This window comes from Enoplosus armatus, chromosome 20 (assembly GCF_043641665.1).
Source record: "Enoplosus armatus isolate fEnoArm2 chromosome 20, fEnoArm2.hap1, whole genome shotgun sequence".
NCBI lineage: Eukaryota > Metazoa > Chordata > Actinopteri > Centrarchiformes > Enoplosidae > Enoplosus > Enoplosus armatus.
Genome location: NC_092199.1, coordinates 14,103,743 through 14,128,754, shown reverse-complemented (window position 1 = coordinate 14,128,754; position 25,012 = coordinate 14,103,743). Strand labels below are relative to the sequence as shown.

The following is a 25,012-nucleotide window of genomic DNA, read 5'->3' as shown; positions in this document are numbered from 1 at the left end:
TACGTACTTATCCACTACTTGGGGCGATAGTGAACTTACCTACTCCCCTGTTTTCATCATCACCTAAAACCAAGTTTTTGTAATTCACAGAGGCAAAAATGTGAATATACTGTACCATATATATCCAGCCAAAGGCAGCTGATGTTCCCCTGTAAATTGAATATGCATTTGTGGAGCTATCAAAATTCTTGTTATACACAGCTTTTTTGAATGCACAGTGATCCATACACAGTTACTGACAACAACAACAACACTAGTGAAAGTGTTGATGGTAGTCTTTAATTTGTTGTAAGTGATAAACAAGGTTGCATGCGCTACTATCTGGTAAAGTTTACGAGAGAGATTCTTGTAAAAGGACAAGTTGTTTCTTGACTCACACCTATCAAATTTAACTAAAACTAAAAAGTCATAATTCTTCTATATGACATCATATCGAATCTATTTTTATACCTACAGATGAAGCCCTACAGGACACATGCAGAGCAGGGCCAGAATTCTTGTCCATCACTGCAGAGGACTGGGTTTCATCCCAGAAAGCGTTATCTCCGGCTTTTGGCTGGATTCGCTGACAGGAAGCCAGTGAGGGATCATTTCCTTGTTGCTACACTAGCAACTAACACTGGTTGGTTGGGGTGGCCATACAGATCTGTGTAGAGCTAAAGTCCTTCATACATTACACCCTCTGTGGTCGTTTCCCGTCTGTTTGCATTCAGACGAAACACGTTTCAAGGCTTTTTTCCAACATGTTTACACCGTCTACTCCGCAATGCCACATATTGGATTGGATATGGACATGGACACAATGCACACCACACTGATGTGAAGGACATGTTCTTGGGTTCTTGGTCTTGTTTACAGGGAAAGACCTTCCTACAGGTTATAGGTCTAAGTGTAGGTTTATCACTTTTTATTTTCACCAATAAATATCTAAATCTAGATTTAAGTAGATGTAATAGTTAACACTAATAAATGCCCTGGTTAGTTTTTTTAAATAGATGTTGAAGACACTCTACTTCCCGCAAATCCTACTTCCCAGCGACTACTGCTTTATGTATTTACAATTCTTTTTATTTTGCATGTTGCTGATCTCTTTTATAGTTGTTATGGCTGCCTTGCTGCAAGCCAATTTTCAATCTCGAATTTCATCATATTTTTCATCAAAAGTATTTCTGGTAGTGCAAGTGTACTGTAAATGTCATTGCTCGTGGGAAAATAGCAGGTAGCTTGTTGAAAACAAATGCGAGGAGTCCCCATGGGCCTCGGATGTTAACAATTAATAAACCAGCAGCAATTTCATTGCATTTGAACCTATATCAGCCTTGTGTTATCAGTGCTTTAATTGTGAATTGTGTTTTGACATAGTGTTAACTACATGGAGTATTTTTTTTTGCGTGTCTCTTTATTTTTTTCTTGGTTTCAGATTGAGCTCTGGTATCACAAAGAGTTCATTCTTCTTGTACAGAAGAACCAAATTTGTATTTTAAGAAGAGACAATTGAATTCACTCGGGGGTTGGGATTTTAGATCAAAAGAGAAGCAGTAGTTTCAAAAACAGAAAAATGTTGGCCTCCTACAATGGCTGTTTGTTCCAGTCCCAAGCACCAGAGAGTAGAACGGAACATTGCCCAGGCTTTGTTCTGAGCCTTGCTGGACACCGATTAGCCATGCTAGCACTGGCCATGTGGCTCCATGCCTCTGCCTCCAGAGTCGCTCAGTGAGGGAAGTCTGAATGCTCAAATGACTGCGCCTGATTTTTCTTCAACATCAGCAACCAAGTGACAAAATAAACACAAATTCTGAGGTGCAAAATGCACAATTAATTTAATGTTAAGTGTGGAGCGTCGCTTGTCATGGGGGATATGGGATTTGGAGGCCTGGTCACTGGCAGCGTTATGGACAATTCAAAGTGTTTTTTAACTGCAAACATTCAGTGTTTGTACTGACAGAAGGAAAGCTCAGAGGAACAAATCACAGGGGACACCTATGGTCTTTGAGTATTTGATCGTGGCACAGCAACAAGACATGATCATTCCAGAGTCACAAAATGCTACTTTTTGCCTCCAGGCAGCGTGTGTTTGTGAGACCCACCTTCCTCCTCCTGCGCTGGGCAGCTCACACCTCGAAACATGTCAGTCATCTTGATGAACTATCTCACTCACGAACACCATTTGGCTCGAGGCAACATCGAAGAAACTGACAGTTAACACAGTCAAACTGTTTGAATAAAGCAATGATGAATTCAGTTCTTCTCTCATGCCTTTGTATTACCGTGCTGGTCTGTGCTGGTCCCAGTTGACTGGTCATGCTCACGATCAATACTGTACAACCGGAAACGCTTTGAACATTGAAAGAAAAGCAGATATCAGCTAAATTAGGGTCTTTGAGCATTGCACCTAGATTATTTAAAGATTTTTTTTTTTACAACTTGGAGCTCATTTTCATAGTTTTTTGGTCATCATTCCTCCCAGTAAAAGTAAATTGCCATGGTCTGGGAACGAAGTGCAAAATAAAGACAAGGGGTTAGGTCAGACAGGTTTTCAAACAACCCCCCGGGTTTTTCAGCTAAACTTATTTAGAGGAGAAAACAAAAGTAAATGATGAAACTGCTACTCAAACTGTCTGTTGTTAACATCCATCCATCCTCTGCAGAGAGGGATTATTACTGATGTTTTTGGTTTGCTCACTTTCAGCTGGTTTAGATGGTCTGTCTTAAATGTTGGCTTGTTTACAACCATTTTGATTGCTTGTGTTTCTTGCCCCGTCGCACGCTTTGCTGTAGCACTATTGCCACACTGACATATCATCACTTTTCAAGTTGAAATGGCAAACTTTCCAACAAACAGTCACCTACTTATACATCCAGTAGATACAAAGCAACATTAGCATTCTTTTACAATATTCACTCTCTATCACTTTCCACCAACTCCTGAGGGGAATATCTGGCTCTTTAGCTGCTAAATGCTCCACTATGTTCACCAGCTGGTCACTGACTGTGTTTGTCTGCCGTTTAGTGCTGGGTAAGTAATCTACAGTGGGGGTTTTTTAGAGCTCTTTCTGCTGGAAACGGCTGCCTGTTGCATTTGAAAGCAGCAGTGAGAGTGAACCAAAACAGTAAAGTTATATCCCTTAAAACCAAAACAATTAGCTTAAAGACGTTATAAAGCTGAGGGGAACTGCAGCATTGGGTAATAATGCTATGTGGGTTCATCACTTTGAGCGACCCCTTTCACATTACACACTGCATGTAGTCATGAAATCAATCGTAATATAAAAAGATTGATTATAGCCACTTTAATGTATTATATTAATGTGATTAAAAAGTTGCATGTTGCACCTTTTTGTCTGTAACTAACTCGCTCTTCTTCTCTCCTTCCTCGCTCTGTTTTGTCTGCAGGATGCCAAGTTTGTTGAGGAGAGGAGGAAGCAGCTGCAGGGCTACCTTCGCATGGTGATGAACAAAGTGATCCAGACACTGCCGGAGTTCACAGCCCGCCCCACCAAAGAGACCCTGCTGTCTCTGCTGCCTTTCTGTCTGTAAGTGGACACATACGGGCATGTTCGAAACAGCATCTAAGCTTTCATGTGAGAATGTGTAGTTGTGCGTGAGAGAGATTCTGATTTAGGAAACGTGCGCAGGTGCAGGCCTCCTGTCTTTCTGTATATATTCACAGCATTAGATGGAGATTTTTAATTGTGTTTTGTCCACAGCAGACTCAAATATGGTGGAATCCACATTATTCACCTGTAAATGTAGAACAGCCTTTTACCATTGCAGAAATCCCTTTGTATGCTCACACAACATCATTTTCGGAGAGAATTAGCTGCCACGGCAGTTGTAGTAGTAGTTGTTACAGGATACAAACAAGGAGGATTAATGTCACTGAAAATACCAAATCCCTTGTAAACAAATTTCAGCGTCTTCCACTCATGCGCGTATTCACACATACAGCGTATATGTTCTCTCACACACACGTTCACACACACTCAGACTACCAAGTGCGAAAGTGCATGCTGCCTCGGCTGCCCACCTACCTACCAGGCTACATCTGAAAATGAGATGTTCCAGTCATTTCCTGTCAATATTCACATCAGTTTCCACTTACTGCGATCAGTCAGCGAGCGTGACCTGTCACACCGTCTGACTGGAATGTCATTTCCTCTCTGGAGACATCTGAGTCATCGGGCCACGGCAACAACAACAACAACAACAACAACAACATAGTTGACACAGATGTATGCTCTTCACTTTGTGGCCTTGTTGAATCTTTATGTGATTATAGCATTTTTCAAGTAATTCTCATGGCATTAGTTTTTATTTGTGGAAAAATTGGACAATGGTGAAGATAGGTGCCGTGTCCCGGGGGCTTTCATGTTTCATTTGGTCAAAACAAACTCTGATCAGTTTGCTCGTTTGGCGTGAAAGCTGTCAGTTGAACCAAACAACCGGAATGCGACCGCCTTAAAAAGGTGGGTCTCAATCTGGTTCCAAGTCAGACTCTGGTGCTGTGGTAGTGTACATGTGGTATGAAAACAAAGCACCGTGTGATATTAGATGTGTGATTTATCAAAGGATAAACTAAATCCATCTGCTTGTTGTGGGAACTGTCTGGGAAGAGATCTACATAATTGTCCAGGATCATTTGGTAACCATGGTAACACGTCAGCATGTGATAGCAGGGACTTTCCCAGATACATCAGAAGGAAAAGAAGTTAAACAGAGGTGTGCTGTCCTTTAGTCCTACTCCGTGTACACCATCTCCCCCGTATTATTACAGTACAAGGCGCCTCTTCTTCGCCCCATTTCTACCTGTTCTACATTATTTATGACATGAGGTCCGCTTGCAGTCTTGACTAATAATGCTCATAACCAACCATTTCTTCGTGAGCTCATGAGAGGAAATCAGTGAGCTCAGAAGCTGCATTAGAGTGCAGCCTGACCTGCTGTCAGCAGTGGCCAGAGAGGTACTCAGATCTTTTACTGTCGGCAATACCACAGTGTAAAAATACTGCAAGTTGCAAGTAAAACTTGTGCTCTCAAACCTGTACTATAACTATGGGTGCATCAGTATGTAACTATTACTTTAATTTTTGCAGCTGGTAAAGATGGGGCCAATTTAAACTATTTTACATACTGCTGGGTAGCCTAATCTGTAATATTACATCAAAATTTATTAGTTTATAATATTTTGTGTTAGTAATTTGAATCTGCAAAGTAATTAAATGTAGTGGATTAGAAGTATAAAGTACAACAAAATGGAAATACAAGTATAAGTAAAGTACAAGTGCCTCAAAATTGTACTGTAAGTACAGTAGTTGAGTAAATGTACTTACGCTCCACCACCAGTCACTGGAATTAGATCTGCCCTGCGGGTCCATGTAGTGCTGATGGTGCAGGATGACATCACCAAAACTGTCCAATGAATGAGTGACCTGTCAGTCCACATGTTTGGTTGTTGGTTATTTTGTAACAAGTCAGTGTGAACATGAAACCAGAACTAAACGGCAAAAATGTATATTGTTTTTCTCCATCTGCACCACATTGCCTTTCATTATGGCTCCGCGTTTGCAATGATAATTTGATCTTACATTATTGGATTTAAGATTTGTATTCCATATAAGGAAAGTCTGGGATTTAGATGACTTCTTGTGGGAAGTCGTGGACTGTCAGGGAACTTTAGAAACTGCTGAATTTGACAGGTGGGTTACAGAAATATACCAGCAAACTAAATGTGTGGCCAGTTGTCCGCGACGAGAACAACAGTGGACTTTAAAGGCGCTGCACACCCACATAGCAGTTTTCAATTAGTCTGGCTGATTAGACCTCAAATTGAAGCAGGGTGGTGCTTTCCTGGGAATTACTTAATAATTAAATGAGAAATTTAATTTTAAAAACATTTTTTTCGAGGAGCACCTCACCAAGCAAGTAGCATCAGTCCAATCATTAAAAAAAAATCAATGTTGCGTATTAGTAGAGATGAATTCAAATTGAGAAGTCTCCAAAGGCAGCAGTCCAGTAATATAAGAGTACAACCTCCAAAGCACAGACTGCTCATTATTTAGTCTGTCCTGAGAGGCTTAATAATCCTGTCTTTCTCATATCTCCGAGCTGAAATAGAAACATTTCTATTGCACGTCTTTGAATGGCATGAATTATTACAGTGTCAAACCTGCAAAGTCTGCCTGAGACTTTATGACATTACTTTCTTCTGTTCTTCCTACACTGCAGTATTGTTATTCAGAGTTTAATATGTTTTAATCCATATGTACACAGTTACTACATGTGTTGGTGTTTGTGAATGCCTGCTTATGTACCAGTTACCAGGAGTTTTATCCCGGGAGCACAACAGGTTAACATTAGTAAATAACAAGACAGCAGGAGACGCTGGCCAAACTCTGTTCTACTTAGCGGTGTGAGAAGCTGACATTATGGGCCAAAACTCTCTGGCCACCTCGGAAAAGGTTAGCGTTAAAGCTGAACTGATGCAACAGACAAACAACCACGGCAACTGCAGAGAAAGTGAATCTGCACATCATGTTAACAGGTTTGCACACCAACATCATGCAACATGTTGTACAGAGCCTGCAAACATGTCTGCGTTTGATGAAACTTTGTGCTGACAGCTGACAGAGAGTTGATAGCACTTGCACATGCAGGTCTGTCTCGGCCTGCCGTGATCCGTGCTGACACTGGAATCCTCACTACCATGACTCGACGCAATTGCAGCCGACACTGGATCAACACCGATCAGCATACCATAATATACGTGGCTCGCGTTTTGTGTGAAGGCATGCAGCATGCTCTAGTTTCTCGCCAAAAGTTGCTCTGAGGCCTGCCAGTGTTGTCATGATATTCAATGGGGAGGATGCTGTTCGGCTCTGAATGGAAAACATACATGGCTAGGGGGAAGAAAACAGTGAGTGGATGAAATTAACTAGCTAACAACAGCTAACATGATAGATTCAGCATACATTTTATGTAGCCCAATTCCACTGTATAAATGGACATTAACAGACAAACTAGCGATACTACATAATCTGTGTACAGTTAATTATTCCCTGGACCTCCATGACGCCACCATATTTTGTTGCTGGAAGATTTGTTACCCAATGGAAACGCCTATATAAGGGTGGAGAGACTTGAACACGAGATGACAGATGTTCTGGTCCATTGAGAGAATTTGAAGCCTAGTGGAGAGGGAAAACGACAGGAAGCAGTTTATTTAGAAGGGTGGCGGGAAGGGGACAGTGGAGGATGGAGGGAAAGAAAGCTGGTCTGAGGAGGAGACAGAGGAAAGAGGGAAAAGATAAAGAGAGAACAGAGGGGAAGACAGATTGGGGTTCAGCACTCCAGATCTCCTGCTGAGACACTTGGTGCTCAAAGGCCAGATGCATCTCAAAACTCCTCAATGACGCTGCACTAACCTAAATGCCTCCTGAACACAGGGTGTATTAACTGGCAGTGTTTCAGTGACAGTGTTTCAGTTACAAAGACCCACAAAACTTACTGCTCTCCTTTAGATGTCAGCTTGAAGTTGAGTCATTCATGTTCCATGCCAGTCGTCTGGTTGGATTTTGTCATAATTAGCCACTCAGATTGATGTGAGTTGGCAGAAAACCTACTTGGAAGGGTTCCCAGTGCTTTGATTTAACTTGGCAGTTGTTTGACCTAGGCAAACATTGCTATTTGACCACACTGATGAGATATAAAGGTGAGAGTGGATGACATCTTGTGTTTTCAGAGGACCAAATAACTGCTCCCAGGAGAAATAATAATACCTGTGTTTGGTACCTTTTCATTTGCACAAAACAGATAAACCAACATTCTGAGTATGAACCTGAATTGATTAGCATTTAGGTAAACCACAGGCCTGCAGCCATGGCAGTGTTCATGTTGGTTAGTGCTTGATGGCCAACACACTGATACAGATGTACAGATCTCTTTGTGCCTCTCCACACTCGCCTTCTTTGGACTCGCATGCTGCAATTTTCATCACCTGCCTGGAGCAGCAATGCGGTCACATCTCTCCCTAGATTTGCCACCACTTAGTATGCAGCTCGACGTCAACACTTTTATGGTTTACTCAGAACACAAAGTACACACGCTCAGTCTGGGTTCTCGCCTTATTGACCTGCTGCCTCAGAAAAAAAAAAGTGTTGCAGACCTTTGTCTCACTGTCAAGAGCAGTTTGTGCTACTTTGACTTCAGAATGAGGATGTAACCTTTTTATTGTGGTGGCTTGAGACAATTTATCTGTGTCGGCCTGTACACACAAATGTTGTACTTAAGAGTGTGTGTGTGTGTGTGTGTGTGTGTGTGTGTGTGTGTGTGTGTGTGTGTGTTTGTGTGTGTGTGTGAGAAAAAGGAAACCTAGAGAGAATAGTTTATTATTCAGACCGCACTATTCACTGCACCCCACCTTTTGCTGTTAGACAATTCATTTGATTCATTCTTGTGTTTGTGTAGCTGTTTACTCTAATTATGCTACTTTTCAGTCAAATTATTAATATTCCAAGAGTGCCTGGGAAAGTTATTATCCTGCACCAGTCAATATCATGTCCAAATGGGGAACAAGCATATGCTGAGAGCCAGAGAAAAAAATCCATAAGCCTAATTAATTTAGCACATTTAGCTACTTTACCCAGTTTGATATGAATAAATGAGATGGCTCACAGTTTCAACTCTGCATGCTGCCCCCAATTTAGTATGATTTTTGCTGATATAACTCCCCGTCGCATCACTGTTTGGCCAACCTTAGTCAAATTCAAATTGTGTGACTGGGTTAGGGTTGAGCTCGCCTGGTGCGGTGGAGATACAGGAATACGTGGTGCTTGAGCCGCTGCTAAATGTACATTTTTGTGCCAGGGGAAAAGAAATAATGTTCACCATATCAACAAAGTTCATATGAAGCCTCCCCTGAAGCCGTTTGATCTCGATGGTTATGACAGAGACACTTTGCCGCCATTTATTTTTCATACTAAAGTTTGAATCTCAACTTGTGCTCAGGGCCGTGCTGTAACTGTCTCTTCCATGTCTCAGCCCGCTTTAACATGACAGAGCCTCCCTGCCCTCTTACTGTGCTGCTTTTTAAGCCCCGGCTGCCTCACATACAAGCACATGCCTCGCAGTGACACCTTTAGCCTGAGCATGAGCCATGATTGCATATATTTTATGCCACGAGTTGTCCGAGTGGGATTCAAACTCCTAACACAGGACCACCCAGATGTCCCAGATAACTTTAATCACAGCTCTATAGCAGCTTGGGTGTCTCAGGAAAGAGGCCAGTTGGACTTCAACAGGGTTAGGGTTAGTGGTAAGTGTCCTCTGCCTCTGCACTGTTTTGAATATTTATTTAAAATCCCTTTGTCAAAGAAGCACTTGAACTCATCGCTCCTATTACGGAATCAGTGCTTCATCACAAGCAGCAGGTGAGGGGTCACTGTCTTGGGGATGAAATGCTTCAGAGGAATGCAGCGAGAAAGCATTTAACTCCAGGCATTCAGTCTCCCCGCTTTTCATTTCCTTCCTTCGACAAGTGCCTCTCATTCATCCTCATCGTTATCAGATAAGACTCTGGGATCAGGGGTTCGCATGTTGTGAAGACGGTCGTCAGGGCAACAAGGGCAATGATGTCATCAAGTGGCCGGGATTATTTCCTCCTGACTAATGAAAAGTCTAAACATCATCATACGATCAGAAATGACGATGATTTGATTCCTTGTGTCACAAAAAAGGTTTTAAGATGTTGAAATAAAAGGCGCGACAAGGACAAGTCCCTCCCCCGAACAGCAATTGTACATTCATAGCTTAGCAATTGTCCAATCATAGCATAGCAACTGTAACTAGGCACAATGGGCCTGTCAAGCTGTGTTTTTTTCAACATGTTAAAGGGATGTTCATGGAGCTGTAGTAAGCAATACTCATAATGTGGTCTGTGTGGTTACAGGATCAAAGAAGCCCCTCTCACAAGTAGCACATCCAGCCTCCATTAGCCTCGGTATTAAACACAGTAACATGTAGTTAGCCTTCAAGTTTATATTTCAGACCCCTTTTACAGGATTCTAAATCTTTTTAAATAATTCAGCTGGAAACATTGAAAAGTCAGCCGGAGACGGTTGAAGCTAACGTTAGCTTGGTTAGCCAGCTAGCTACAACTGATCAAATCCATTGTAGCTAAAATGAGAAGACAGCTTTTGAAATAAAGGACCCACTCTTTCAAGCAATACAGAGATGTTTGAGTGGTACATCTGCCACCGTCACTGTAAACTGCATATACTCTATGTGAGAACGAAGAAGCTTGGCAGGCATGGTGATAGTAACTAAAGGGAGGCAAACAGTCAATTAGACACATTTCCATTTTGCTACTCTCTGTTTGCAATTAATGTCGAATAATTGAGATTCATGGTTTGGTTCATATAAGCCTCTCTATTTGCTGGTTTGACTAATGTCGGATTTTCCAAGGAACAGTCCTCTAGCATGAGGGGCAGTGATGCATTTAAGTGTCCAGATGCAGCATCAGGGGTTTGTTTGAATAGTAAACTTAGTAATAAACTTCACCAGATGTTCTCTTTCATTCTGCCCCCTGCTGTTTCCTCTTATCCAGAGACACACCGCAGACCAATGATGGTGGAGCCAAGACGCCCCGGTCCAAAACTTCCTCCCGCTTCCCCAGACTGGGCCGCAGCCGCAACCAGGAGGCCAGACCTGAACCCCAGAGTGGCGACCTTTAACCCCAGAGCCTTTGAACCAATCATCTCTCACTATAGAGGCTGAGGACCACCATGTTCCTGTGTCCACCCTGGACTGTGGCGCATGGGTCTCACAGTGTGTGAGGACATTAAGGGCGTCTGACGGACCTTCAAAGCCTTACAGATAAAAAGCCTCAGTCAAGGAGGCGAGATGGATGCGTTCACATCGCAGGCCTCTCCAGGATATATGTAAATGCTTCTGTGCTTAGCCTGACTGAGTAAAGGATAAATGACTCCAAGGCTGCCTATCAATGGACCCAATCATACAGCACCTCTTACCTCACTGAGAGACCAACAGACTCTCCGTAAGCTGCACATGAACTCGCCGGGACTGCTCTGTCTAATCTCAAACACAATGAGATGACGAGGACATGGTTTTTTGTTTTTTTTCTTACTCTTGCTCAGTTTTGTAGTGAAAGTGTATCACGGTCACAGTGCCTACAGTGTTTTGTAGCTGCTTTCCTGCTCTGGGTGGGGAGGGGAGGCTGTGTAGTGAGGTGAAGAGGGGGTACATTAAAGCATTCTCTTGGGGAGTGACCGTTGTTTTTCAGCTAATGTGTCAGCATTATGGTGCCATTACATTTTAGACGACGATGATTCACAATCTCTGGCGTGGACCACCGGCTAATGGGCATTCCTTTTTCCTACTTCTGTTATATTATTATTATTATGGCTATTACAGATAGTCTACAGAAAGTGTATCACATGTCTTAATGTCACCTGGGATGCAGCAATTATCAAAATATGTTTTAGATTCCACATAATGATGATTTTAAAGGATTAGGTTTAAGCACTACTGATCAAATCAAAATCTCGTAGGGACTGTAGGGACTATGAAAATGATTGGGGTGGGGAGGCGGATTGAATCCCTCTCCAGCTTTATAATATTTTCTTTGGACCCCTCCCCTTCCCCCTAGTATTTCTAAATATAGTACAGTTGTTACAACTCATTTCACCATTAACAACTAACAGAGGCAAAGTATAAAGATTATATGATAGTGTACACTAATTTCAACCCTATTATATTAATGGAAACAGTGACAGGAGGATTGTTGCATATGGGAAAGCGCTCCTTTATGTCTTAGATCAGTTTCAAATACCGTCTGTGATGTGTATGATACATTTAGAAAGGAAGGGAAACACTATTTTACCATTAAAATAGATGGGTAAGCTCTGTTTCGGGAGGTTCACCCTCCACTATATCACATAAATAAGGGTCTTCATCAAAGGTCGGCTGGCTATACTGAAAAATAAGATGTTTAAAGATTGTTTAACTAATGTGTCTTAGCAGGATTTAATGCAGCGTTATGTTGCAAATGAATGTTTTAACGATGACTAAACACTTGAAGAAAAGCTGCTTGTTAGGGTGCAAGTAAAGGGCTGCTGAGCATCAAGTGTGTGTAAAACAGAAGCTCATGCATATGTATGGATTACCCAAGAGTAGTCAGAGACTATGTTCAAACGAGAAGTGATTGTGTTGGAAGGGTTTCGGAAAACTTGAATCAAAGGGTCGGCTCGGAAAATGGTAAACACCGTTCACCGTCTGCGAGGGGAGGTGAACAAACAAGGCTTGTGGGTTTTAATTAAGTTGTTATTCTTACTCAAAAGTGACCCTCACAAGTATCCAGCTACTGGTAAACACTGCGCAGTGTTGTTAGGGAATTCTCACAGGGATGCCGGCAAAAAGAGGTTTTTATCAGACTTCCCTGAGACCTTCTACACAGAGACTCTGTCTGTGGTCAACACATAAAACATAACTTTTTAGAGAAATGATTTCACACGATGACGTTCTTTTTTTCCCTGACAAATGGCACTGCTGTTGCATCCTATCAAGAACATGTAATGTAACTTAAACATGGATTTCTGTCATTCTTTTTATTAAAGGCTATTCTCTGCTGTGGTAGAGTAAAATAGTAGAATCGATGATATATTAGGTGTAGCACTGCCTTGTATGCGTTTATAAAATCAGCCCACAGCATCTTTTCATATCCTGTACCTCTGACGAACAGCACACATAGTCTCTCTATTGTAACAAGTAGCCTTTTCATAGACAGCATAGACATTTACAGCAAAGGTTGGGGTCAGTGTCTCTCTGGGACCACTTTGTCTACACAAATATCCATATTGTATGTGTCGTAATGTACAGCCATTATGCACTGTGGAGTTTTTGACCACTAGTAGCGCCATGGAGCAGTGTGTGGGTCACCATTTTGATTGTCTGGTCCACGAGCACCCGGGCGAGCTTACACACAGTCCTGTTGCTTGTTTCACGCTCGTCTGCTGATAGACAGTTGGGGGTGGTAACGCGCAAAGAAGCGTTGCAATGCGCCAACAAAGGAAGGGAAGAAGAAGACCACTAACTAGCAACCATGGATTTAAACAATGCAGGATTTGAAATATTCAAAAAGGAAGAAAATGCATTCAACACATTTATTAAAATGAGTAACACTGAATCTGAAATGAACTTGTTTGATTAAAGGAAAACTCCACAGGGCACCTTTTTTTAAACCTGAGACTTTTTGTTCCAGAGAACTGAAGACGCTGAGGTGCCCATCTTTTTCTCCTGCAGTTGCTAAGCACTCCTTCCAAACTAGTTTGGATTGTTTTGTCAAAATGGTTGTTTCTTCTGTGGCTTGGCGCTCTAAATGCTAAAAATATCTCAGGTGCTGTTGAGAATATACAAGTACAAGCGTTTCATTGACAACAGCAAGAAAAGAAAAGAGGCCTGTCGTGCTGTACAGAGAGTTCCTGGTGGACATGCAGGCCTACTCCTCTATCTTGGGGTATAGAGCTTTTTATGATATGATCACAAACATCAATATTCTGTTAAATGGCTCCATCTCCCTCCGTGAGAGTCCTCCACACGCTGGATGAATTGAATCTGACTGTGCTCAGAGGCTGGTAATCAGAGCGACGACAAGCAATGGAAGTGGGTTCAGTTTACTGAGATGCAGCCAAAGTGTTCTCTTGCAGTATGCCTTGTCTGTCCCTGTGTACTTTTCTGTCTTTGCCTTAGTCAGCAGTCAGGCCTTATCTATCAGTGTCACAGTGAAAGAGGGGATGAACAATAAAGTACAGCGTGTACAGTTACAATACCAGCGCCTCTGTGTCAGTGTTGTCATTGTTACACAATTTATATACATATATGTGAATGTATGTCAATGCACATTTCTGCGTCCATGTGTGTGTGGGTACATGCAGTAGGTGTGTACCGTGTCATTTGAATACAAACAGAAGGTGTGTGCCAAAGCGTGCATGTGTTTACATGGCGGGATTGAATCAACGCCCGCATTGTATTCTGCAAGCATGAATGGATGGACAGATCCTGTGAGCTCCATCTTCTGAGCAGCTGTGGCCCTCCGTGCATCTGTTTTGCTTGTCGAACGGTTATTTAACCTTCGCTGCTTCACTTAGCAGTCTCTGAGCTTTTATTCAAACCGCCCAGCCATTTTGGGAAAGACTGCATTCTTTTCCTGTGCTGGCCGGGTACGCTGCGCCGGCTCGGTGGAGAGAGAAGAATGGTGAGGGTGTGCAAAATGCTCATTGTCCATTGACCAGAAAATTGGTTACAAGCCCGTTTAGGATGTGGATGGTTGCATTTGGCAATGTTAGACATTACACACACACACGTACGCACAACTGGCTGCATGCAAGCCAAGTACCCCGAGTGCTGACACAACACGTCACCTGCAATGTTTCTATTGTTTTAATAGAATGGGATAGAATAGCCTGGCTTGGCTTTGACATTTATCAGTTAGAAAACAGCTGAAGAAGTGTGACTAACTGAGCGGACGAGTTTGATTTCTAATCAGCCACAAATGCAAAACACCTGGGAGACACCAGGAAAAGCAACAGCGCAAGGGTGAGTTGATTTATTTATTTTTCTTTGCACTTTGTAACAATTTGGAACTTTTCCATCCAACATTTTACCCATAAATTCAAACCTGAACTGCCCTCATCGAGAGAGGAGTGTGCTGTCCAAAGCCAGAAGACGACTACCAGTTGCCATCGCCACCGGCCTCAAAGGAGGACATCGTGCTGCACAGAGTCCAGATACAGAGTGCGGGTGAGTCAAACCTGTTCCTCTCAGTCCTGACAAACAGGAACATCCTCGCGTCCAACTTGCAACACTCAGGGCTCTTAAGTTGTGGCCTCATTAGGTACAAAGTAAGCCATGTTTTCAGATGTCCAGCAGCCTGCTACAATAACACTGCCTCTCACAAATGACTTATTCCACTCACATTTAATGTACTACAAATACTGCAGTAAATGAGTAGCAAGTGATTTGAGCACTCAGGGAGCTCTTTTGCCCTGAGTTGAGCCTTCCAGGCAATGCTTCCTCCTGGACGGTGTGGCCCCGATTAGACAGGTTATACAGTTAAGATTAAAGTTAATGCCGTAGTTGCAGTTTGGGTATCCTGCTGACTGAGGCATAATATGTACTCTGCCTACTGTATTCACACACATGTGTAGTTGTAAGTCTTGTCCTTGCCCTACAATAACACCAGCAATTGTTGCTTCCTCCACTAGAGGGAGTTGGTCTTGAAACCGAGACTGTCCTTGTGACGACGTCCACCAGTCAAAGTAAGAATAAATTTGCCGCATTTCAGCTCCTCATCCCGGACCTCATCCTACTTGTTCTTTGTGCCACAGTCCTGCCTCTCCTTGAAGATACGGAGTTCCTTCTTGGCTCGTTGTACAGGACTGTATGTAATTACCAAGCTCTTACCTTTGTGTTAGGAACATCAATGAGACAGGGACCGTGGTTTAAACAAGGTCACTGTATAAGCAGTACTCCTATCTGTACAACACACAATGCCGGCTTGGCATCAGGGCGCATGTTCATTATGATGATAAGGAACAGGCTGACGTCTCAGGCACCCTATAGACAAGGAAGGAGCTCCCTAATAGAAACCAAGATTAGCATGCGATCCATATTTATGCTTGCAAGAAGGTGTTCCTCAGAGACTGAGGAGTCTCCATCAGCTCTGCTGAGCTGCATCTATCTGAAATGCTTGCGTCAGTAATTACAGCCTTTGCTACTTTTGATTGCTGTGGTATTTTACTTGCATAGAGGATACTTTTCAATACCCCAGGTAGAAAGTAGTGTGGGCCGCAATATGTAGGGCATAAACACGGGGGGGTAAAACTTAAATCGAGTAGATCTGAAGAGTCACAGGGAATGAAATGAGAACCACCTTTAAGGTAAGAATCTCTTACTGACTTGATGATGTGTCAAGCGAGTGAACGCTAGCCATCACAATTTGGATGTAACGTTAGGTGTAAAAGTTATTTCCATGGAGTGTAATGTTAGTTTGTGTACTTGTTATTCCAAGGCAAAATTCTGGGGTCTAAAGGACTAATTGTTACCAAAAGTTTAGGAATTGGTCCAGTAGATCGCCTCAGCCACGTAACCCTTGGGGGGCAATTAGGGCCATGAAAAGTACATCCTCTAAGAGTGTTTGTATTTGCCACTGACAGGCTCAGCTTGTTATTCTAAGTGTCTGACAGCATTATGGAAAGGATCCTTACAGAGATAGACCTTTTTGTTAAAGAGCAAAAACCTTTTTGTTTATCCAGAAACACCTGCAACAAGATTTCAGAGCGAGACTTCTCCTTGAGTCAGACTTCTGTTTCTGGTTAAACAAAGGATCGTACTCGAGCACGCATTCAAGCTGAATCACAAGCAACACTTTGATAGCAAAGTGGCGAGTATGAATGAAACATTTGGAATGATTTTACAGCATCAAACTGTTGATTTTGCATATTGTTTTCTTTATTATGAGATCAATTCATTCTTTGTTGAGAATTCAATGCTACTGAAATGAAGCTTTGCATTAGTTCAGATGGAGCACTGAAGCAGCAGCTCTCCTGTCTCATTCATCCTCAGTGTCGTTGGATTATTGATGCATCATCCGGCTACCAGCAGACTAGTAACTTCCAATCACAATTTAACTAATCGTGTAGCCAATTGTAAAGAAATGGCAATTCCCTGAGGAAAGTTTCCTCTCAGAAGTAATGAAAACTGATTGAAGAGGTGAGATATTTGATTATATTTTCATTATCACAAGTTTGGAGCATTGTGGACTCTTTTGCTTTATTAGAGTTGTAGAGGAACTCAAACGTGCCAGAACTAGAATACGTGCTTCGACCTGTAGCCATGTAGCAGAAGTGGCATATTTTGCTTCATATGTGTGACTTCATCTTTGTTCCTGCTGTTGGTTTCCAGCAGCCCGTATTTCAGCACCGCTGTTTGTTTTCTTAATTCTTTTCCCCAGGTTTTGAATTATTTGTCAGAAAACAAGCATGAGAGCACTTTTTTGTTGTTGTTGCCATATACTCACAAGCTCCTGTTCTCCAGCTGGCAGAAGTTGAATTGAAGGTTCACTGTATTCCCTGCAGATGGTGAAATGCTCCTCCTCAACACACAACACCTTCTCAGTCTCTGCCTGTCTCTATCCTGCTTTCTCCTCGTTTGTCTCTCTTCTTATTCTCCCCCTTGACCCCCCCCCTCCAACTACATATCCCTTCTTCTCTGTCATCTCTTCCTGTCTTGTCCTCACTTCCTTCATTTTTTGTCTTCTCTCATCCATGTCCTCTTCTCCTCTACAGGTTGCCCCTTTCATCTTCCTCTCCTCCCTCCCTGTTACTCTGATCTTCTCTATCTTCTCTTCATCTCCCAATTACCTCTCTAGCGTTATCCTCTCTCACACCCTCCTCCAGTCACCACCTCATCCTCGCTCTCTCTCTCTCTCTCTCGCTCCATCTCTTGTTCCCTCTGAGACTCAGCCTGCTTGGCACATTGTATTTACTCAGCCCGTCACTGGCTGCCTCTGTTTATTACCTCTTCAGCGATGAGAGGATGACACAGAGAGAACCAGCCCTTCGGAGGATCCCGCTGCTGTCTGTCGCTGAATCTTAAAACGCTGAGTTGGAAAATTGATTGTTTCAGGAGGTTTTTTTTTTTTTTGTCATCTTTTTCAATTTATTCCGTATCGAGCGCCGACTCCTGCCTTTTTTGTCAAACAAAGTTCACATGACCTGTAATTGCAGGGAGCAAGGCGGGTGGATCATGAAAATGGATCACCTAAGGCCCTGAACAGAGGATACATTTCTGTTGTGTCTTATCTGAATGAAATCCCAAATTAAGCTGTAATGGATTATGCTAATTCATATGCTATCAGTTCTGGGAACATGGGAAAGAAACTGTGTGCTTTATCCCTAAGCTGTTTATAAACTTCTTTGGCATGAAGGCAACATACAGCACTGTTGACATCAACTTAATTAGATAACGGATATGCTGATTCTCACCATGTTGGCGCCCAGATAAGAACAGAGAAGCAAATAAGCATGAGGCATAGCATGTTAATTTCAAGATAATGTCATTGGCAAACAGGTAGGATGGATTGTTTAGACTTTCCCGTTCATCCATCATGAAAGCTCCAGAAAAGAAAACCAACCAACATTTTCTCGGATCCCTCGAGGATCTCTTTTGTTCTTGTCCTCTCATTTGACTTTGTTTCCGTTACCCTGCCGGCCGCCTCCCCCTTCACAATGCAATTGGATGCTGAAGAGTGCTCCACCTGCCCCTCAAAGCTATCACAGGCTTTCACAATAGCCCGCGGCGCTCTTTTGATCAACCCAGAGGCTTGATCTGAACACCTCAAGGCGCTGCTTAAACCGCAGCAGGGGAGGAAGCGCGAGGTGAGATGTCGCCGCCGCCGCCGCCGCTGGGGACTTTTGAAGGAGTCTGGGAAGGAGAACAAAAACTTAACAATGAGAACATTTAAATAGACTTCCAACATAACAATTAACCAGTGAAGGAATGTAAAAAAAGTACTTTTGATGCTTTAAGAACATCTGTAGTTTTACTTAAATAGTTGGTAAAGAATAGCCACATACAGATAAACAATATGATGACTTCCCCTTGCTCTGCTTGTTTACCTCGCTGCTGTGTTTTCCTGTCTGCAGGAACTGGACCTGAAGGCAGCAGGTGCATTATGGGACACAGCTGTCCGCAGCCAGTCCAGACGAAACCTCCTCTCCTCACAGATGGCCGCGTTGTGGCTTTTGTAGCTTTTGTAGCTTTTGTAGCTTTTGTTATTTTATCTTTTCTTATGCAGCACATCCTCACTCCTCCAGCCCCTAAACTACTCTTATTACACACTCCACCTATTTGTTTACATTCTTAAAGTTTCTCATTTATTCTAAATCGATTTGGATTTTTCTACGAATGTTTTGGAATATTTTAGTATTCAATGTAAATGTGTGTCGGGTGAGAATCGGGTTGTGACACAGGTTGACGTTCATACCTGTGGGTGGCTGTTAATGTATGTTCACAAAACCCAAAGGTGACACGAGATGGGATTTATGGGGTAAAAAATGTTTTTATTTATTCTGCATAATTTTTTAAAGGAAAAGGTTTAAGATTCAAAATTCACAAAAGCACTTGTTTATACAGTTTATAAAGAAATGTCCGCCCTCTTTATGATCTTAGTAAATGGTTGAAATGTTCACTGCTTTGGACATGAATATCTCTGGCATCAGGAGGAGGCTTTCCCTCATTTAAACCCCCTCAGACCTGACTTACCCCCCCTCCACTTCCTTTTTGTCTGTCATCTGGCAACTTTGATGTCAAACTTGACATTAACTGGTTAAATACAATCTACTTAGTGACCAGCAAAGTCTCCTTTTAAGACAAAGCAGCAGAGTATTTGATGAAGCATGGCTTTCAGATGGGCGCCTTGGAAGCAGGCATGACAGCAAAAAGAGTGCTCAGCATGTTGAAAATACACTGCCACAATCAAAAGAATGCATTTGATACGTGTTGCAGTGGGAAGAGTGTGCCGTGTGTGCTGGAGTTAACTCCCCGGACTCACTGGTTCAGTTACTTCTGTAAACAGCATCATTGAATAAGGTCAGTAGCTGTTATATTACAGCCCACAAACATAACTATTGACATCTTCATCTTAAGTCGTTCACTGGACATGAGGGATGTCTGTGATCCTGAAGCAGTCAAGGTTCAAACCCTCGTCCAGGACAGGATTCTCCTCCACCTGCTTAATCCTTTCCAGGGCTACAGGGGCTGCAGACAATCCCAGCATCCGTTGTGTGGAGGGCAGGGGAACATGCTGCAGGTGGTGATTCCACCGCAGAGCTACACAGACGGACACGCGCTCACATTTATATCCATACAGGCCGCATTCAGGCCTCTGGACCTCAAGGTCGGCTGTGGACAGCTTAGAAGAGTGCTTACATGTGCTCAAGGACACAAAGCCTTGCTGTTAACACAAACCGGCAGGAATTTCAAAAAGCCTGCGTGCACTGAGTAACAATAACCAAACCATCACAAGTGATCCTTCAGCTTCTCTTGAACACATTTTCATTACAGGTACAGTCTACTTTCTATTTCGTTATTGTGTCTTCCGTGCTAATGCCGGCTAAGCTCGAGTGGTGTGGTTGTCCTCAGGTCAGTGATGAAAGATTTAAATCTTTCTTGAGTCTTTCTTAATGTAACGTGACAGCGCCGACCACTGAACCCCTAACTGTAATTTGAGGAATTACGCAGGTTTTTTCCTCACTGGACTCTACCAATGACGGAGGCTGAAACTCATCCAGACGGCATGATTTGAACCCCCCCTTCCATGCAATGAGTAAGAGGAGGCGTGGGAGGGAGAATGGGATTGTAATTGGACACTTAATCACGGGAAGTGTTTTTTTTTCACGGCCAGAACTGATGACCCTTAATAGAAGCGAGGGATGGGTGCAGTGGTGGAGAAGCAAAGAAGAAGATTATCTCTGATGACCTTGATGCAGTGGGACTGGCCGTACTGGTTGAAGTGACGTGTCGCCCAAACAAAGGCCAGATCCAGCTAAGTTTCTGTGCCACCCTCTTTCTCTCCCTTGTCTCACCTGGTCCCATTTTCTGGCTACAACGTGGCATTTTTAGTCGTTAGCTCTGAGGCAGAAACCGCTGACCCCGGACAGCGACCCCTGTCATCACCACTGAGACTCCATATCTAGTCTCTGTTCTGCCGGAGCACACGGACTGAAAGCAAAAAGGGGGCCAGAGAGAAGCTGGAAGGGCACAAGACAGTCGAGCAGACGACACATATCTAGCACAGGAAGGAGAGGAGAAGGAGGGGAAGTGAAAAGAAAAGATGTGAGGAGGAGGAGGAGGAGGGAAATGAGAAGAAGTTGCGGAGCGGTCGAGACAAAGAGGAAACGGAGATCACGAGATTGAGACAAAAGATGGACAGAATGGACAGAGAGAAGCTACCCTCCTCCCCAGAGACGGAAATGGAGCGTACAGAGGAGACAGAATTCAAAGCGGCTGCCGCCGCCGTGCACGCCACAGCGGATCCACCTCATGTGCGTCCAACGAAGGTCTGCCTCATTTGTTCTCCCGCAGAGACAAGGGGGTCCTTCATGTGACGAGAGCGAGAGAGGGATGAAAGATGGTAACCGTCAGTGATGGAGGAAACATGAAGGTTGATTCCATCTTGTGTGTTCTTGTCACAGGCAGACACAATCACAATGGACAGGAGGGAATACATTTGACTGTCAAGCAGGTGCTTCTCATGAATGCATAATGGTGCTTTCTGTGCGCTGAATATGAATGGGATGAGAAAGGACGGCCGTCATCTGTGAAAAACGGCGTGGTTTGATGGCGTTCGGCAAAGTCCTTCCCTAAGTCCCCCCCCCCCCCCCCCCCCCCCCCAGGTTGCTCTTCAAGGCAACGGAAGGCAACGTTTGCATGTCTGACAGCGAGGACGTTTGAATTCTGAATAATGCAAGCCCCAAAATGACAAGAGACTGGGGTGAAAATGTTTGCAGCCGGCCCCAAGTCACTGAACAACAACCAGCAGACTTTTCAGCCTCCCTTGTTAAACACAGGTGCAGCCAGTGACATCAATCAACAGCTGCATTCAGTTCAGTTGTGTCGGTCAAAGATGGCTCCAAAGTGGAGCACAGCCATCATTAATGTTATTAATTACACCTGTGCACCTTTTGCAATGAAAAGTCAAGAGCTTTGTCCCAGCATCACACCACATACTGTTAATTCACACACCACGCAACCGCCCACACTCCAGAGTCTGATGATAAGGCTCCATGTTTTGAGAGCATAAAGTATACTCTAAAAAGTTGGTATGCACACAACATACCCTGACATTTCAGCGAAAGATGACAGAGAGGAGCTCACAGCTGCAAAACATTTAAAACAGACTGCGGACGACAGTGAGAGAGCTCACGTCACAAACAACGGGCGTCATGTTACGACCGCTCTTAAGTGGCACGACGCAGCGATTTAGGAGAATTTGTGGCATTCACCAATTTCATCGCACTTACAAACGTTCTCTTAGGTATGAATGAAATGATCCGCACCTGTCAAATGAGTCATGTACAGACTCTCGTGTCTCCACAGGGGGGGAAAGACTCTTGACTGTAAAGCCGTAGACTGAATGAATTCGTGGTTCAAAGATGACACTTATCATCTAAAATGAAATATGTAACTAAAAGAAAATTCTGGCAAAATTCTCATATATTCTCAATGTTCTCTTCACAATGTTATCATCACCATCACCATCATCGTGGCATGCCAATTTACTGAGAGGTTCTTTTTACATATTATAATTAATATTGGCACATTTCCGCAGAACAACTTGGAATTTTCTCTCTCTGGTCTTTCTGCAGGTCACTGTCCAGTATCATGCTCTGTTGCACCCGACAGTGTAACATCACCTACTGTAGGCTCTAATATTCTCTCGCCTAATATCTCTGTGACATATTAGTCCTGGACCGCTTTGCTTTAGAAAGACGTTGTTTAGCATCCTTCTGTATTTCTGCCTCAGTTCAGCACTGCTCCGATGACACATCGTCGGCAGCTGTATTCATAATAGTTCCCTCTGATACGACTACTGACACTAATACATTTGGTATGTTTTTGCCTGCTGATTTCTGACTGCAGGACTTGAAGCTCAGCGGAGACAGTTAGTGTGTCCGTCCTTTATTTAGTCACTTTTGTTTTCTAGTGTGAACACACTACAAACTCAAAACCAGATCAGATTTAGTGTGCAGTACGGACGTGGAACGATTGGTTCATTGGGACACTTGAATGGACCAGAGCCATTGTTAATGTTATTAGTGACAGCTGTGCTTTTCCCATTGTGACAGGTCAAAAAAAACATGTGTTGAAATGCACAACTGACATGGAGGAGCTGCCCACAGCTGCGAAACATTAAAACAAATTGAGAACGGTGGTGAGACATGTTTTTTTTGTTAAGTACCAAAGTTAAGCAAAGCTTTGCTCTCAGTTAGTGAAGTTTAATTGGCAGTTGGATTGATGCCCGTAGCTGCACATGTTGCATCATTTTCAGAAAGTACAAAATGGGAAAGTACATCAATTTGTTGTATGCTAACTGCAAAAACATTTCTAAAATGAATATGTAGTATGAAGTTTGGACTTCTGGCGTGAGAAAGGTCTTAAAAAACACGCTGAGTTGTGGAAGACGTTAAGGAAAATGGTATCACCCGTGCCCAGCTTGGTGTCCAGAAGTGCTGGGCATGTCAGATACAGGAGGATAAAAAACCAACAAAACCCTAAATAATCAGATCAATGGTAGAAATAATTGCCTTTTCAATAAAATGGATAATTCTGTCGCAGCTGTGGTGGAGAGTGCACGCTCAACTTTTAGCTGTGTGACAGTAAAGTCTTCGCGGCTGACACAAGAACGTCAAGGCTGAGAACATCTCGAAAGCAGATTCAACTATCGCTGAATGTTAAGTGCGTTATTAAAAGGTGTGTTCATGCACAGACGGCTTCGTTAAAGCCAGAAAAGTGACAGATTTTCTTTTGGGAGGAACACTGATGGCAGAAGTTTCCTAACAGCTGAGTCATAGGTGGAATCCTCGTGATTTAGTGCCATGAGGGACGGCATGCTAAGCTGTTAAATATCACACTCTTAGTACTGTAGATTCCCTCCTCGCCTACACGAGGCTTCCCTCACATGCTGCAAGTGTCGCTGCTTTGTTGGATGAAGGTGTATCTGTATGTGTGTGTGTGTGTGTGTGTGTGTGTGTGTGTGTGTTTGTGCATGCACTTTTCTGTTCTTTAATGTAATTGTGTGTGCATGAACGCCTGGGTGAATATTTTATCGTTTGTTCATGTGCACAAATGCTATGTGTGTGTGTGTGTTTGTGTGTGTGTGTGTGTGTGTGTGTGCTTGTGCTAATTACCTTTGTTTCTCAGCAACAGTGGCGACTGCTGCTATTTCGGAGAAGTGCAACATCACACCATCTCAGGTCGGCCAGGCTGCCTGCCTCGTTTTCACAGGTTATCCACACTTATTTTTTCTCTCTCAGTATTTCAATACAGTCCCGTCACAGCTGAAAAATGGCTGTTCAGCTCCATTTCTAACAGGTCTGTGACTGTTTTTGCAAAACAGGTGGCGTTTTCACACAGACAGGCAACAGAACATCTAGCATCCTTTTTAATACATCAAAACGATGTCAATTTATATCTCTGAGCGCTCATTTATTTTAAGAAACATCTATTTGCAACTCTGATTTGTTTTGGTTTGAGAATTCAACTTTTTTATCCCGAGCTGGCATTTCTTGCCACACCAACTCCTCATCCTCCTTTATTAAGCAGCTAAAAAATGCGAATGGAAAGCTGGGGGGATTGGGAGCCGCTCAAAAAAGTTTTTCCTCCAAAATAGATTATAGACCAAAAAAGTTTGAAATCTGAGTACTTAGTGACGCAATTATTGAGTCATTTGTATTGACATTGAACCCTCTTAAACCCCCCAGGTCTAGGATGTGGATTTGAATGCACAGTCGCTCCAGCTGTGACTCTCTGTAACAGTAACATTGATTGTGAGTGTACACACTGCTGTATCTGCGGTGCTTTAGCTCTGGCTGGGACGTCTGGCCCCATTTTGCCAGTCTCTAAGATTACATAACACTCCACGAGCCATAGTGCTTCATGAAACCTCCGGGACTCCCCAGCGGCGCTGTTGTTGTTGTTGTCGTTGTCGTTGTTGTGTCTGTGTTCGCATGTGTGCGTGCGGACTCTTGTGAACCAACTGAGTCATGTGAAGCTGAGGGAGCTTGTGTTGCTACGGTTCATTATTTATCTGTGTGTGAGAGAGGGCAAAAAAAGGAGATGAAGTGAAAGAGACAGTATAGGGAAAAGACAAAACTCTGGGACAGACAGTGAGACTGAGAGACACAGATAAGAGAGTTTTTTTTTGCCGACGAGCCTGGCA

At 43.2% G+C, this 25,012-nt stretch overlaps 1 protein-coding gene across 1 annotated transcript in view; it reads left to right on the top strand.

Moving 5' to 3' along the window:
• Positions 1 to 11,209, top strand: part of snx29 (sorting nexin 29) — a 116,061-nt gene extending 104,852 nt beyond the window's left edge. Inside the window, exons 20-21 of the mRNA XM_070927497.1 lie at positions 3,394 to 3,533; positions 10,601 to 11,209. Coding sequence (XP_070783598.1) covers positions 3,394 to 3,533; positions 10,601 to 10,727 — 267 coding nt within the window. The 3' untranslated portion in view covers positions 10,728 to 11,209. The remainder of the gene's footprint in view (positions 1 to 3,393; positions 3,534 to 10,600) is intronic.
• The last annotated feature ends 13,803 nt before the right edge of the window (positions 11,210 to 25,012 follow it).